Source organism: Typopeltis vanoorti, chromosome 22, assembly GCF_054136105.1.
Source record: "Typopeltis vanoorti isolate ZY-2024b chromosome 22, IOZ_Tvanoo_1.0, whole genome shotgun sequence".
NCBI classification, from domain to species: Eukaryota; Metazoa; Arthropoda; class Arachnida; order Uropygi; family Thelyphonidae; genus Typopeltis; species Typopeltis vanoorti.
The window spans coordinates 73,142,568-73,159,206 of NC_143570.1; the positions used below are offsets into that span (position 1 = coordinate 73,142,568).

Below are 16,639 nucleotides of genomic sequence, written 5' to 3' on the forward strand. Positions count from 1 at the left end.
TCTAGAAGACATGCATTGCCAAATTAGCACAATGAGTACAGGGCGAGTCACTATTATGGGGAAATTCAACTATGGAGATATAGACTGGAAGGAAGAAAGATCACATGATAGAAAGTAAATATAATTTATACATCTTCTGAGAGATAATTACTTAAGGCAGCAGCATGTGATGGAGGGGACTAGGAGTGGAAGAGTATTGGACCTGGACATAGGATCAGAAGAGCTATTCATAACCAAGGTGACAAAATTGTCTCCAATTGGTGAAGTGACTATGCAGTCGTGACTTGGAAAAACATAAAATATGAGGAATATTCTATCAAGAAGGGGTATATGTGGAACTACAAGGCAGATGATTATGATAAGCTTACGAAGAAGCTTAAATCTGTGCCATGGCATAAAACACTGCACGGTAAGCATGTTAGTAGTGCATGAGATATAGTTAAGGGTCACCTAGTGGAAGCAAGATTAAATTGTTTCCTAGGGTAAGGAAGGTTAATTGAATACGAGTTAGATGTATGAGTAATATCATTAAGCATGAGCTGCAAAGAAGAAAATGCTGTGGAGGGGATATAAGACCAGCAAACTCATTAACAGTACAAGGCTCAGGTAAGAAATGTGACCAGCATGACAAGGAAGGCAAAATCGGATTATGAGAAGAATTTAGCCAAGGAAGGCCAAAACAAATCCCAAAGAATTCTTTCGTTATGTGGCAAGTAAGAGGAAGAATGACTATGGAAGATTAACCATAATGATGATGGTCACGAAGAGACAGAAGCAGATAAAATAGTTGAATTACTGAGTGACCACTTTGCAAGCATATATCTTCCTAGTGAAGTTACTGCTTTATCATATGTGACAGATGCTAATGTGGGAACAGAGGTGGATGAATTAGAAGTTCTTAGGATATTGCAGAATATCAATGTAAATTCAGCTCTGGGATTAGATGTGATATCAGCAAGGGTTTTGCAAGTATGTGCAAGGGAACTGGCAGTGCCTTTGACTAAGCTGTTTAATTTAAGTCTCAGCTCTGGTAGAGGGCCAAGGGAGTGGAAAAAGGACAAAATTATTCCTTTGCATAAGGGAGGTTCTAAGACTACAGTAGCAAATAGGGGTAGGGGTATGAGGACTAGATTTTTTTGCTTGGAGAGTGGTGAATGAGTGGAATGGTTTGCCACAGTCAGCAAGGAGTGGTATCATAGACCATTCAGTATCTCAGGCATGGTGGTAAAAGTATAGAAAAATTGGTAAAAAAGAGAATTCGAGAATGGATAAATAAAATTATTATTATTATTATGTGACACCTCCAGGGAGTCCAAAGACTCATCGAGGGAGGGCACCTACTCTACAACTCTCTGTCTCCACCACTCAATCCACCAATTAAAATGAACTGCAACTACACCATCACAATCTACTGCCCACCACCACTCCACCACTAGTATTTTCACAAATAATCACAAACATCCATGCCCACGTTAGGATTCGAACCCACAGCCTTTGTTGGCTGGAGAGCGGATATGCTAACCACTTGGCCAACCAGACTGGCAAATATGATATTATACGAGTGTAAACATGGCTTTATGAAGGGTCAGTCATGCCTTAATAATTTACTCACTTTTCATAATAGATTAACAGCTGAGTTGGATAAAGGAAATGGCTACATGATGATTTTGCTGGATTTTACAAAGGCATTTGACGGAATACCACATGGAACACTGTTATTTAAATTAGAACAAATGATGATGAATATGACACTGGTTAAGTGGAGAGGTGGGTGGCTGCTGGACAGATATCAAAAAGTGGGTATGGTGGGGAATAATCGAGCGAAAACAGGTGACAGCAGTGTGCCACAGTGCTGTGACCATTATGTTTAATTTGTACATAAATGATATAGGAAATAACCTGAAAGGAAATATTCAGTTGTTTGCTGATGGCGCAAAATTAGGTAAATAATAGTTGATCGAGGCAATGTGGAGAGCTTGCAGGAAGATTTAAATAGGCTGCCAGTATGGACTAAAGTTAATCGGTGTTAGTTTAATGTTGAGAAATGTAAAGTTATGGATTTTGGAATAAATAAATTACAAGCCCTGTATCGCATTGATAGCACTGTATACTCCAGGAAATAGATGAAACTAGAGATTAAGGGGTTGCAGTAGACAGAGAGTTAAAGTTTAGAGGACATATTGCTAAGTTTGCTAAGGTAGCCCATAAGATTTCTTGGCTAGTGAAGAACATGTTACAAGTAGAGATAAAGAAGTTGCAATTCCTCTTTATAAGGCCTTCATACATCCACATCTGGATTACTGTGCTCAAGTCTAGCATTCTGAGTTTCTTGGGAATGAGGAAGTGGTGGAGAAGGCTCAGAGGCAAGTGACCAAGGTGGTGAGTGGCCTGTGGAATGTTCCCTATGAGGACAGATTGAAGGTGTGTGGATTGCAGAAGTTGGTTGATAGGAGAAAAAGAGGGGATATGATAGAAACATTTAAGTTGCTTAGAGGATTTTATAGAATAGATGCAGGGGAAATGTTTCAGCACTTGGCTAGAGGGACCAGAATAAGGGGTCATCCCTGGAAGTTGAATAAAGGTGTGGTCAGTAGGGGTGTGAGAACTAGATTTTTTTGCTTGGAGAGTGATGAATGAGTGGAATGGTTTGCCACAGTCAGCAAGGAGTGGTATGATATATTGTGTGGATAGATTGGGTCTCCCACAATGAGTCTTTGGACTCCGTGGAAGTGCCCATATAATAATAATAATAATCCAATTGAACATTGTCATGAGTTGCTGTTTTTGTTTTCTGAATTTCATCTGTTTTGTGTGTGTGAAGTGTGAACTGATGTGGTAGGCAAGTTTTTATATATTGGCCAAGTGGTTAGCATATCCACTCTCCACCCAAAAGGCTGCAGGTTCAAATCCGACTGTGGGTGGGCACGGATGCTTGTGATTGTCTGTGAAAATACTAGTGGTGTTGGGCAGTAGACAGCACTGGTGTAGATGATGAGGGTGGTTGCTGTTCGCTGTAGTTGGTGAATTGAGTTGTGGAGATGGAGAGCTGTAGAGTAGAGCCCTCCCTCGATGAGTCTTTGGACTCCTTGGTGGTGTCATGTAATAATAATAATAATATAATTTTTGATAAATGTATAAATTTTTTGACCATATTTACAATGGGAAACAGTATTGTAGTCAATAGAGGTAAGCTTTTGCCTCTTCTTCCAAATTTTACACTTATGAGTAATTCAACTATACCAACTAAATATACATTTCTACTTCATTATTGTTTTCTAATATACAGTATCTTAAAACAAACATATTGTCCTCCACTCTGTGCAGATTTGGTTACAATTAATTGATAAATTAAAGTATTCAAATTTATCCTTTCTTTTAGTATTGCATAGCGATCAGCATTCACTTTTGGAAATTATGGACTTTACAACTGTGTTATAAATAACTCTTTTAATTTCCCAATGTTTCGATCTTCATATTAAGATCATCATCTGGAGTATATACAAATATACAAGGACAAGCTGAGTTACAGTACACACAGTAAGCTAAAGAAACAATGATTTGATCACAGGTTATTTTACTGGCATGACCTCTAGTGGGAAAAAAAATTTCTAAATAATTAATTAATTATTTAGAAACTGCATCAAAGCTAAATTCTATTTAAGATAACATAAGAAAAACATTCTTTCTTATAAATAGTCTTCTTTCAGTAACAATGATGTCCTGTTTTTAACATTATAATTGTTATTTTAGATTTAGAATTCAGGATTACTTACAGTCCTGGTTATAGTTAACTCTTAGAGAGAAAGGTTCTGTGGTAGAATATGTGCCTTCCATATGCTTGGGATTTTTAGACCATCATTATTGTTCAGATTGGGGGTGGTTGATAAGAATCTCACAGGCTTCCTTAAATTTGCATTCATACCATGTTTCGGTGTTATGTAAACATTTGGTGCTTTTCCAGTCAATTCTATGAAAAGTGTTCAGGGCATGATCAGAACGGCCGGCTTCACCTGACATTAAATATAATATAAAAAGGCCAGCTTCACCATAGTTATATGGTGAAGCTGGCCTTTCTGATCATGCCCTGAACACTTTACATAGAATCGACTGGAAAAGCACCAGTTGTTTACATCACACCAAAACATGGTATGAATGCAAATTTAAGGAAGCCTGTGAGATTCTTATCAACCACCCCCCCAATCTGAACAATAATGATGGTCTAAAATTCCCAAGCATATGGAACCCACGAAACAACCTTTCTCTCTAAGAGTTAACTATAAACAGGACTGTAGGTAATCCAGAATCCTAAAATAACAATTGTAATGTTAAAAATAGGATATCATTGTTGCTGAAAGAAGACTATCTATAAGGAAGAATGTTTTTCTCATGTTATCTTAAATAGAATTTAGCTTTGATGTAGTTTCTAAATAATTTTTTTTTTCTTTCACTTGAGGTCATGCCAGTAGAATAACCTGTGATCAAATCATTGTTTCTTTAGCTTACTGTGTGTAATGTAACTCAGCATGTCCTTGTATATTTGTACATACTCCAGATGATGATCTTAATATGAAGATAAAAACTTCGGGAATTAAAAGAGTTATTTATAACACGGTTGTAAAGTCCATAATTTCTAAAATGTATTCAAATTTATCCTACAATTAATTGCACTGGACCAATTAAGATGAGCAATGATGTGCTATATACTCTTAAAACTTTCATCGATAAAAATGCAATTGTACGGTCAAAATGATGTGAATTTTGTAGTGCAGGTTGCATAAGCCATGGCAGCACACCTTACTGAAATGGTCACATGATGCCACTAATATATATATATATATATATATTTTTTTTTTTTTTAAATAAATAACATTTAATAAATAACATAAATATCTTTTTTATGTTAAAAATACCAAGCAATTATATAAACATGGTTTTTAATCCTTTTTCCCAAGTAAACAAACAGACAAGTAAGTCAAGTTTGTGCCTGAACATAGTTCAGGTCTGAGGCAACTCATGGTGAAGGTGGAGTAAGCTCTGATCACTTTCCTTAGTATTTCCCCTAATACAAAGCACCTCCCCTTGCGGAGACGTATAATGCTATGCATTAAAGGCAAGGGCCACTTCCCAGACCGGTTTCCCTGTTTAAGTGCAGGGTAACCTCTCCAAAAACTCGTGAGATCCCCTGGATTATCCAATAATGAGCGACCTGCAGGATCAAAAATTCAGAAACTCAGCATTGTTCCTTTCATTAACAGGCTCACCCTGCCACTGAGAAGAACTCTGAGAACTGGTTGGCTCTACACCGTGGCAAGCTCCCCACCACCAAGCAGAGCCGCTCATTTGCTCATCTGAGGGGTAACAGCAACAGCCGTGCCTCAGTCTCAGTTAACTTCACAGGCTACAGCATTGCCATTCATTACCCCCCCCCCCACACACACACATACACTCAGGCCCTGAGTGATAGCAACAGCCGAGCCTCAGTTAAAACTTCATGGGCTACAGCATTGCCATTCATCACCCAAGCTTCCAACCAGTTTTGACCTTTATCGAAGTCTCGTCAGTGGGAGCCAGACCCAAAAATGCCGAAGGCTGAAATAATGCAGAGCTTATAAATTTTACCTAAACAAGTTGCCCAAAAATCTCAGGATGAGAGAAACATGTAGAAAGTTTTTACCTTGGGTATACTATATGTTAAAGATACCAAGCAATTTTATAAACTTGATTTTTAATCCTTTTTCCCAAGTAAGCAAACAGACAAGTAAGTCAAGTTTGCACCTGAACATAGTTCAGGTGCAAAGGCAACTTGTGGTAAAGGTGGAGTAAGCTCTGATCACTTTCCTTAGTATTTCCCTGATACAAAGCACATCCCCTTGCAGAGATGTAATGATGCTATGCATTAAAGGCAAGGACCGCTACCCAGACCGGTTTCAACCTTTATTGAGGTCTCGTTAGTGGGAGCCAGACCCAAAAATGCCAAGGTTGAAGTAATGCAGAACTTATAAATTTTACCTGAACAAGTTGCCACAAGGTGCTTTGACCTTATTAAATAAAAATCTCTGGATGAGAGAAACATGTAGAAAGTTTTTTATCTTGGGTATACTATATGTTAAAGATACCAAGCAATTTTATAAACTTGGTTTTTAATTCTTTTTCCCAAGTAAGCAAACAGACAAGTAAGTCAAGTTTGTGCCTGAACATAGTTCAGGTCTATATATATAGTTGGGGGGCTCTGTCCCACTGATGCCTATGGTGCCCCCCCAGTTATGGACTGCTGGCTGGTTCTCCTTGAATTCTGATGACTCAAATTTTGAAGACTCAAAGGGGGTTAAACCCCCCCCTGAGTTCTGGACTGGTAAGCCGGTTCTCCTTGAATTCTAATGACTTGAAATTTGAAGACTCGACACTCAGGGTAGCCCCTGAGTTTCAAAACGTTTCAAATAACTTGACAAAAAACGTTACATAAAAAGGCTTATCATTTTATATACATAGGGTAGATATATATATATATGTATACATTTACTTGGATGATTTTGAAACAAAAGCTATATCATCCTTCTTGTTTAAACCAAAACTTTGGAAACGCTATGTAGATGACATTTTTATTATTTGGAGTCACGGCCATAACTTTCTCATGGATTTTCTTAATCATCTCAGTAATCAGCATCCTAATATAAAATTCACAGTCGAACTTGAATATGACAATTCCCTACCATTCCTGGATGTAAAACTGTATGCTACTCTGGAAAATTTAGAATCTCAATGTATAGAAAACCTACGCAAACTAGATATCTTCACAGTCAGTCCCATCATTTTCCTCCACAAAAACTTGGAACTATTTCTACCTTGGGACATAGAGCACGCTCTCTTCTGAATGACCCAGATGAACTTCAAAAAGAAATTAATTAGCTCTCACTTGTCTTTAGACAAAATGGATATTCTGATAAAACCATTAAAAAATTTCTTCTAAATCCTCCTAGCCACCACACTGAAGAAATAACCAACTTTAAGGGTAGCATCTCCATCCTGTACATCAGTTCAGTTTCCAAAAAATTAGCTAAAGTTCTTAAGAAGTACAACATCAGGACCTTATTCACTATACTTCCAAAAATCCGCTCGCTAGTAAGCCATCCAAAGCCTCATCATCGTAATCTGAAATATCCTGGAGTATATAAGATATGGTGTGATTGTAATATCCCGTATTTTGGTCAAACAAATCAATTTATTGAATTATGTTTGGAGGAACACAAGAGAGACATCTGTTACAAAAGAACACATGCCAGTGCCTTGTCTAGTCATGTTCTTTTCTCGAACATTCCTGATGATGAACACCAGGGTCATTCAGTCTGCTGGGATAGATCCGAAAACATCTTTCATTGCCATGATGAGTTTGAAAGAAAAATTGTGGAGTCCAGAGAAATCATCCTTAATCGTGAACATTTAAATAACAATTTGAGCTACAACGTCCCTGATAGCCACTCTGCTGTTGTTCAGTACTGATGTTCATGAGAGTCTGTAAGCACGCACTCAACAAACAATGCCACGTTTGAAAGAACAACTTAAATGTAAATACAACGTTTTTTCATGTTGATTATATACTGCAATTTTCCTGTGCTTCTCAGTTTTAAACTTCAGTGTTTTTATTGCTGTTTCCTATTTTTAGAGGACACCTGAAGAAGGCTGTCAAAAGCCGAAACTAGTAGTGTTTTATATCATTAAAGCCTTACAATTATTCTCGGTTTTAGTCATTAAATCTCTTTATAAAAATGTATCAAAACAACCGAGTCAATGTTCCTGAATGCATATACATACACATATATATACATACAAATACACACCACCTGGAAAGAACTCCACTGAGTTCTTTCCATGTGATGTGTTCCTCACCATACTGTGAGGAACACACAGCCATGGTCGTTAACCTTAATAAGATGTACAACTTCCTTTCTCTGCGATGACTGCAGCAATCCTGTGGGGCATACTTTCCACAAGTGTACAATAGTGATCAATGGAAACTTTGGACCCCTCTTCCTTTATACGTGTAATGAGGTTCTGGACTGTTATGCGGCTGACCTCCCTTGGTCTCACCCAGTGCTACCATTCATCCCACAGATGTTCAGCAGTATTGAGAACAAGGTTCTATGGAGGGCCAGTCAAGTATGATAACATTCATGTCCACAAACCACGCAGGTACAGCAGGTTTATAACACAATACATTGTCTTCCTGAAAAAGACATGGCCAGTTCCTTAGAAACATCACAAAGTAGGAAGCATTGCATTGTCCAGAAACTGCTTGAAATACATTGTTTGTGGCACCACAGAGAGCCAAGGCCAAACCAGAAAAAACAGGACCATACCATCACACATCCACATCCAAATTTCATTGTTGGGGTTATGCACTCTGGTAATGGAAGTAAACTGAACATCACTCACACCCATCTATCTACTCAGTAGATGGGGGGGGGGGGGGAATAGCGTGATTCACTGCTCCATAATACAGCTTTCCAAACTTCCATATCCGACCGTACATGCGCTCTATGCACACCTGAAGACAATGCAGTATATTGGTTCGGGAAGTGTGGGCTAGCATATTGCGGTCTTACAATGAAACCCATATTGTGAGCCTCGGTTCTGAATGTTTTTGTGTAGATTCGTGTTCCAGTCAATGCCCAGAACTCTGCATTCAATGTGTCAGTCAACGAATGGTGGTTTTTACATATTATTCTTTGTAACACATTACAATCATGTTCCTTGAGTGTGGTGGGTCACCCACTGTGGTTACCACTTGCAGTTGACTCCCTACACTTCCATTTCAGTATGGTATCACCAATTATTTACCTGGGATGGCTCAATTTATCAACAATTTGCCAAACAAATAAACCTGCAATATGGCATCCTATCACATTATCTCTTTGAAACTCCATGAGTTCCCTTCTCACAGCCATTTCACCTGGACACAGCTACGTAACTTGGGAGCATCATATTCCTCCAATTTATACTGGCTACAAACACGACTTGTTACATGGCACAATGCACCTTGCCCATGGGATGTCCCTTGACCTCTTTCCAAGTGGTGTAAAAATGCTTCATATTAATTAAATGTAGCTGTGCTTTAGTTAAATCACTTAACTTTAGTTTTAATCTTTACATAGCTAAAGGTTCAAGGGGCATGTAACTGGCCAAAGAAATTTACAAAGAGTCCTCTGATATTGGGTGTGAATTTGTCCTGTAAAAGAAGAATTGTGTCATTGATTGGAACAGTGGTATGATAGACTTTGTGTTTCTTAGGGGGGGGACCCCCCCTCGATGAGTCTTGATAGACTTTGTGTTTCTTAGGAAGGACTCCCCCCACGATAAGTCTTTTGACTCCATGGAGGCCTGAATAATAATAATAATTTGTGAAAAGTGCAGATATGTCAAAACTGATTAATAAATCACTTTTAATTGATTACCCTAATTTTGCTTACAAAGTGTTGTGTGTTTTTATATAGGAAGGGAAATGACCTTCCAACTCCTTGACTGTTGATGCTATTTTCTTGACTAGATGATAAATTGGGGCTGTCAATACCTTCTACTGTCAGCTGAAGTGGTATGTTCTGGTTATGAATCTTACTCAAAGCGTAAATTCTTGGGGAACGACTATAGTACAGAAGTAGTTTATTTAACCATATCTGTGGGCCAGGTTGTGAATGATTTAAATAATTCTTCTGTTTTCTTTTTAATCCAATTAGTTGGTTATATTTCACAAGTTGATAGATGAATCAATTAGCCTCAAACAACAGAATCATTTTTTCTAGGTAATTGATGAGTTTAAAATATCTGCAGCACTGCTTTTATCAGCTTCAGTAATTACAATATCCTGACTTGCCTTTAAAGATTTCGTAGCTGCCAGTTCAGTTTTTGGTCAGGTTGCTAGTTATGGTTTTAGAATTGTTTAAAATGCTAGAGGTTTCTAATCATATTTTATCAGCTATGGTGGTTGGGAGAAATCTTATGCTTCTTTCAATATGGTATATAAAATCCAATGTGTTAACTGTCCAGGGTGCCACAGCAAAATTAGATCGTTACTAAGTAGTGAGAGTTCACCAATGTTCAGGGCATGGCTGGAAAGGTTAATCATATAACTGTTCATTGAAGGCAGTTGGTTGCTCCTTATCATAAACTAATCCCATCAAAAAAAGTCACATCATATCCAGCCACAGCCTACAAACCATTCCAGAATCTCATCACTAAAAACTCACTTTCACATTCACTTTACTAACATCCATGGCATTAACATAAACATAAATGATGTCCTCCATCACTTGCAGTCTTCCAGACCACACATCATATTTCTGAGCGAAACCCAGATCGCAGCTACATTTACTACTGTCCACCTCCAGTGTCCAAACTACACACTTCACGATTTTTTTCACCACAAGAGTGATATCTGACATAGCCTACCAGAGAATGGCTAATTTAAAATCCCCTGCTTTTGATCTTCTCTGACTCAAGGTTTCTTTGTCTCGTTTAGTAATTTTCATTTGTTGTATTTATTGATCTCCAAACACTAATAACCACTCATATCTCTTCACATTCCTTTCCATGAAACTTGATCACCTGCAATTCATAGTTATCCAAATAGTGAGGTCATCTTCGTCAACATCTGCAATTTCAACCAGCTCCCCTACTCCAGCCCTACCAGGACGAGAAGCAGAAGTCTTTACAATAGGTAATGACCTGATACAAATTGTACTTCTACTCACTTGAATCCCTGATAACGCTCTTGACTCTCCAAATACTCTGGATCTCTTTTTGACCAGTTCTCCTTCATAGATACGCCATAGAAGTCAGTCTTCCATTCACATCGCCTCTTGAAAACTCAGACCACAATCTTGTACAAAGTCTCATCTCTCACAGCATCCTTCCTAGCATCCTCTGGCACTACAAAGGAGTCAATTGGGATGACCTCCAGAATTTCTAATCCTCCTCCTTTCCCTGGTCTGACAATAGCTTCCACGCACTTGACCCCAACACCTGCTGGGAATGAGTCACAGAAATTATTCTCACTGGTATGAAGGCCTTTATCTCTTCATTCAATCCATAATGCACATCCACTTTCCAATCCCTGGTTCAACCGAAAATGTGTCAAGCAGTTAAAGAAAAAAATTCAGGTTACTGCATGTGGCTCACATCAAGAACTCAAGCTTCATACTCTGCCTATACCAAATCAATCATCAGTAGATCCAAATCCAATTTCATAAAGGCCACCAGCAGAAAACTTGTCTCTTGTCCAAATGGAAGCTGTGCCTTCTGGTCGCTCACTAAGACGATTCATCTTCTGCTTTCCTGCACTTCCACCTATGTCACATCCTGATGACACCACGGTTGCTTTACCCACCCACCACTTTTGCAGAAACCTGTGCTGTTGCCCTTGACATTTCCAAAGCTTTTGACCATGTGTAGCATTGAGGCCCACTAAACAAATTGCCCTCCTCTGTAATTGGGTAGTCATCTTTCTCTCTGATTGTTTTATGTGAGTCATGGTAGATGGCTCCCTCTCTCTGAGCTTTAATACCAGTGCTAGAGTGCCTCAAGGCTCTGTCCTATCAGCTATTTTCTTTCTCCCATACATAAATGGCCTACTCACAATAACTACTAGTCCTTTCCACAGCTTTGCAGATAGTACTCCCCATTCATCCTACTCGTTTGACAAACCTGTGTACTCTGACAACCCAAGCTACAAGATCATCTACAACTAACTAGTGTTAAACATTAATCTACATACTATCTTCCAATGGGAGTGAGGACACCCTTGTTACATTCAATGCCACCAAAACACAGTAATACACAAATCACCAGATAAGATCAAATCTCTTTGCTTGGACTAATGCTTACCTCCAGTCTTTCCTGTCATAAACACATCATATAAATAGCCTCCTCAACATCCAAGAAATTCAACGTTCTCTTTTGTTTAAAAGACTATCTTACACCCAGCCTACACTTAACTATATATAAATCCCAAATCCACCCATGCTTAGAACACTGCTCACATGTGTGGTGTGGGTCACCTAAACCTTCCCTTAAAATCCTTGATGCCATCCAGAGGCATGCAATTAGGCTCATAGATGATCCCTCTCTTACAGACTCACTGCAACTTCTCTATCTCACAAGTACATTGTTTTAGCACTGTGTCTATTCTACAGATACTTCCATGATCACTGCTCTAATGAATTGGCAACCATCATTCCTCCACTTTCTCTCGCACCTGTTGATACATGAGCTGCAGTTGCCCACCACCCACTTTCATTGATAGAAACATGCCGAACCAACTTCTATTCATCCTCTTTTATTCCTTCCACCTCTGTCTTTTGGAACAGCCTTCCTCAAGTATTCCCAAACAACTACAATATGCAACTCTTCAAAAAAAATAAAAAATAAATAAATAAATAAACTTCTCTCTCAGTCCTCATCTGCACCTCATACATGGCACTAATGTGCCTGCAGGTCTCTCAATTTCCTGTTTATGGTATCACTAAAAAAATAATAATAATATCCTCTCTTGTTAGTAGTTGATTGCTCCTCTTATCACTGCCTTGTGGTTGGCTGTTTTTAATGTCATTCAGTGATGAGAAATTTAAATTTGTCCATTTAAATGTTGCTGTTGTTTCAATCCAAGAAATTTGGCTATATGTTTTATAATAAATTTAGTTTAATCCTTTATCCCAGTATAAGCAAACAAAGGTTGCACCTGAAGTATCTTCAGGACTGAGGCAACTCATGGTAAAGGTGGACCAAGCTCTCATCACTTGTCTTAGCCACTACCCAGTCCTGTTTCGACCTTTATTGAGGTCTCGTCAGTGGGAGCCAGACCCAGAGGCAACTCGTGGTTGCCTTAGTCCTGAAGATACTTCAGGCGCAAACTTTGTGTGCTTACACTTGGATAAAGGATTAAACTAAATTTATTATAGTCCAAACAAGTGGGAAAAAAACTTCCAACATCTTTCTCTAAATCCAGAGTAATTTAATAATAAGGTGAGACACCTTTTGGCAACTCGTATAGTTAAATATGACTTCTCCATTACTTCCACCTTAGTATCACCACCTCTGTGTCTGGCTCCCATTGACAAGACCTTTTTACAATATCAACTAACAATTCCAACTTACAATATCAACTAACAATACCAACTTACTTATATATCAAATAACAATATATCTAAAATAATATTCAGTCTTTAGTTTTACCAACTTACTTATATATCAAATAACAATATATCTAAAATAATATTCAGTCTTTAGTTTTACCAACTTACTTATATATCAAATAACAATATATCTAAAATAATATTCAGTCTTTAGTTTTACCAACTTACTTATCTATTATAACAAAATATAATGAAAATTCAAGTAACAAAAATTTCTCTACTTTTATGTTGAAAATAAATGAATTCTGTATTACTTCAACCATGGTATCTCCTCTGGGTCTGGCTCCCACTGATGAGACTCCAATAAAAGTCAAAACCAGGCTGCATAGTGATTCTTCCCATAATGTATAGATTATACATGACCGGAAAGGTTTGCTTTGCATTATGCGATAATATGGCAATTGGTGTGAAGTCATTAGCTTCTATATTATACAAGTAGCCTAGTCATGAAGACACTTCACATGGAAACTTTGTTTGCTTACACTTGGATCAAGGATTGAACCAAGAATATAATTTCTTGGCACCTTTAATTTATAGTCTAACCAAGTAAAAAACTTTCAACATGTATTTAAGAAAGTTGAGATTAAGGATACTATTAAGAATATCACATCAAGTTTAGATCTGTAAGTGATGATGGTGGTGCATATCATTTATTTTGGTATTGAGATCATGAATATTAGTGAAGTGGATATATTTTTTTTTTTTTAGGAATAGTTTTTTGTTGTTTTTTTTCCTTTTATAGCTAGAGTTTTGTTGTATTTTTTAAGGTTTTATTAAAAGTTATGGGCCTCTGTAGCTCAGTCGGTATAGATGAAGCCCTTTGGTTGAAAAGACCTGGGTTTGATTCCCGTCCATGACATAAAAAATTTCATACAGAGGTAGAAGGTTTTTCTCCCTGAAACTCGTTTTTTTGTCCTGCAGAACAGGCAAACTGGCCAGGAGAACACATGAAATTGACAGACAAAAAAATACATTATAACCAGTAGCTTCATATTGGTTTCCTAAGATGGTGGCGTACTATTCATATGGGACTCACAGCCACTGTATCATTATGTGCTAATTAATTAATTATAGAAAAGTTGTTGCATGTGGATACCACAGTTACTTAGAAAAGATGAAAGAAATGAGAATACAGATTTGTTCTGCAGTTTGTTGATAAGACTTAGGTCTTTTAATATGAACCAAAATAGTGTCAGTCATTTCCTTGATAGTAAAATGAGAGTTCCCCACTCATCTTCAATGAGGATATATAAGATTGCCAGTGTTCCTGATTTAGTATATAATTGTCTCGATAAGAGAGCTAAATTTTCTATATAAACTTAACCTCTCTACCGGCTGAGGTGGATGAAATAGTGAGACCAACTTGTATTTCTTATCCATGTTATTCAATAGATGTTACTGAATCGTATCCAGATTTATCTGGATGTATATATATATCCTGGCCAGTTGGGGGGGGTTAAGACTTTTTTTAATTCAAGATTAACATTTTTTTTTTTTTTTTTGTATTTTGATTCTTATCATTATTATTTTGCAAAATTAAAAAAAAAAAAAAAAAAAAAAATCCTAACTATCTGATCAGTTTTTCATGGTTTACGAGCAACTAAAGAAAATCTATTGAAGCTATCTGTTGACATTAGATGATGTGTTAAAGGAAAACTCGAATGGGTATTATATACTCTCTTATTGTATGAACTGCAATATACACATGAAATTAAACTATTTTTATAAAGTGTTAAATAAAAAACAGAACCTTTTAATTTTTATTTTATTATTTCTTGTTGTTTATTTAAAAATGTGATAAATAAGATTACAAATTTTGTATTATTTAATACCAGAAGTAACATTTTGGACAGTACAATATATCAACTAACAATATTATATTCTAAAATAATATTCAGTCTTTAGTTGATTTAAAAGTAGATACATATATCTTCTACAAATAAATTGTCCTCTTACATAGCAGGACATCAGTCTTACAATACCCAGTAAACTGAATATTTAATTGATGAAATGGCGTTGGATGGATTATGAGGTGGCCTCCTGCAGTGATTTCTCGGACACCACGGTGATGTTATATGATGAAAGCCTAAAACATAAATAACCAAGCCTTGAGACGGTATATGGTTGGCGGTGGCTATTTGGATGGAATTATTATTTTAGTGTTTTTATTTTTGTATAATTATTACTTATTGCTACTGTATTGTCAAAATTTCAGTAGGCATTTAAATTCTTAGTAATTAAAACTGTTAGCTACTCCTAAGTTACAGCCAGCTTATTGCTTTTTATTATCACCTTAATCATGTCACTTATAGAGTATCTGCATAGATGGTAACTCACTGTTACAGTCTGATTGCTGATATTCTAAGAGGACACTAAGGCTTAATATACAATTATATTTCCCAAATTTGGTCAAAACTGGTTGAATTAATAATTGAAATTTCTTCTCTAGAAGAGAAGAAAATGGAAAGGATACTTTTTACTGGATATACTAATTTCAGAATGATCCAGGTCTTAAATTTAAATCACTGTTTAAAATTTTTTGAGCTATAGCATATTGAATATCAATAAGAATAAGTAGTATATCAATAATAATATTCAACCTTCAATTTAAAAAAAAAATGTTTTTTTTTTTTTTTTTTTTTTTTTTTTACGTAATTCCCACCCATTAAAGGTGATATACTAATAACTTATTAATAATATGGGTGGGTTAATATTTTTCTCATTTTTATAATTTTTTTTGTATTTTTTATTTATTTGCCTAATTTGGAAACCTTGCTCCAGAGACCAAACGTGAAACTTTTTAAGCCACTTCTTATTGTATTATTATTATTATTACTAAATCACTTAAGGAATTGACAACGTAGCTAAGAATATAAATTAAATTACACTTTAATAAATATTTCTGATATTTATTAAAGTGTAATTTAATTTATATTCTTATCTACGTTGTCAATTCCTTAAGTGATTTAGTAATGCATAACCAATGTATAAGCCTGTCTACGAGTATTATTATTATCATCATCCAGGCCTCCATTGAGTCAAAAGACTCATCGTGGAAGGTCGTTTTTATGAAATACAAAGTCTTTCACACCACTCCTTGAATTTATTCAAGGTGCAATGCATTACAAGGTTCAACCACCCTCCATGCAAAGAAACCACTCCTCACTCTCTTGCGCACAGCCTCTTTTCGTAACTTCCAGGGATGGCCTCTTGTCATCACTCCTTCCTGCCGTTCCACCGAGTGAAAGAACTCTCCAATGTCTACCCTGCAACTGCCTCTCAACAGTTTAAAAGTTGAGAGGCAGTCTTCCCTCTCTGCGTTTTCTTTTGCACAACTTCAAGCAAGAATCTCAGATCTCTTGCTGCCCGATTTACACTGCCTCTCAAGTCATTTGTGCCCACCATCACAATCATCTCATCCATCCTTTCACTCCTCTTAATTGTCATAGCCACATTCT

The 16,639-nt window shown here is 36.8% G+C and overlaps 1 protein-coding gene across 8 annotated transcripts in view; it reads left to right on the forward strand.

Annotated features, from left to right (window-relative positions):
* Nucleotides 1-16,639, forward strand: part of Bmcp (uncoupling protein Bmcp mitochondrial) — a 475,843-nt gene that overhangs the window by 422,477 nt on the left and 36,727 nt on the right. For 7 of the 8 annotated variants that reach the window (XM_090411822.1, XM_090411820.1, XM_090411824.1 and 4 more), the window contains one exon: nt 14,761-14,846. The exons of the other annotated variant lie outside the window; for it this stretch is intronic. In XM_090411822.1, coding sequence (XP_090267948.1) covers nt 14,761-14,799 — 39 coding nt within the window. In that variant the 3' untranslated portion in view covers nt 14,800-14,846. The remainder of the gene's footprint in view (nt 1-14,760; nt 14,847-16,639) is intronic. 8 annotated transcript variants of the gene reach the window in all.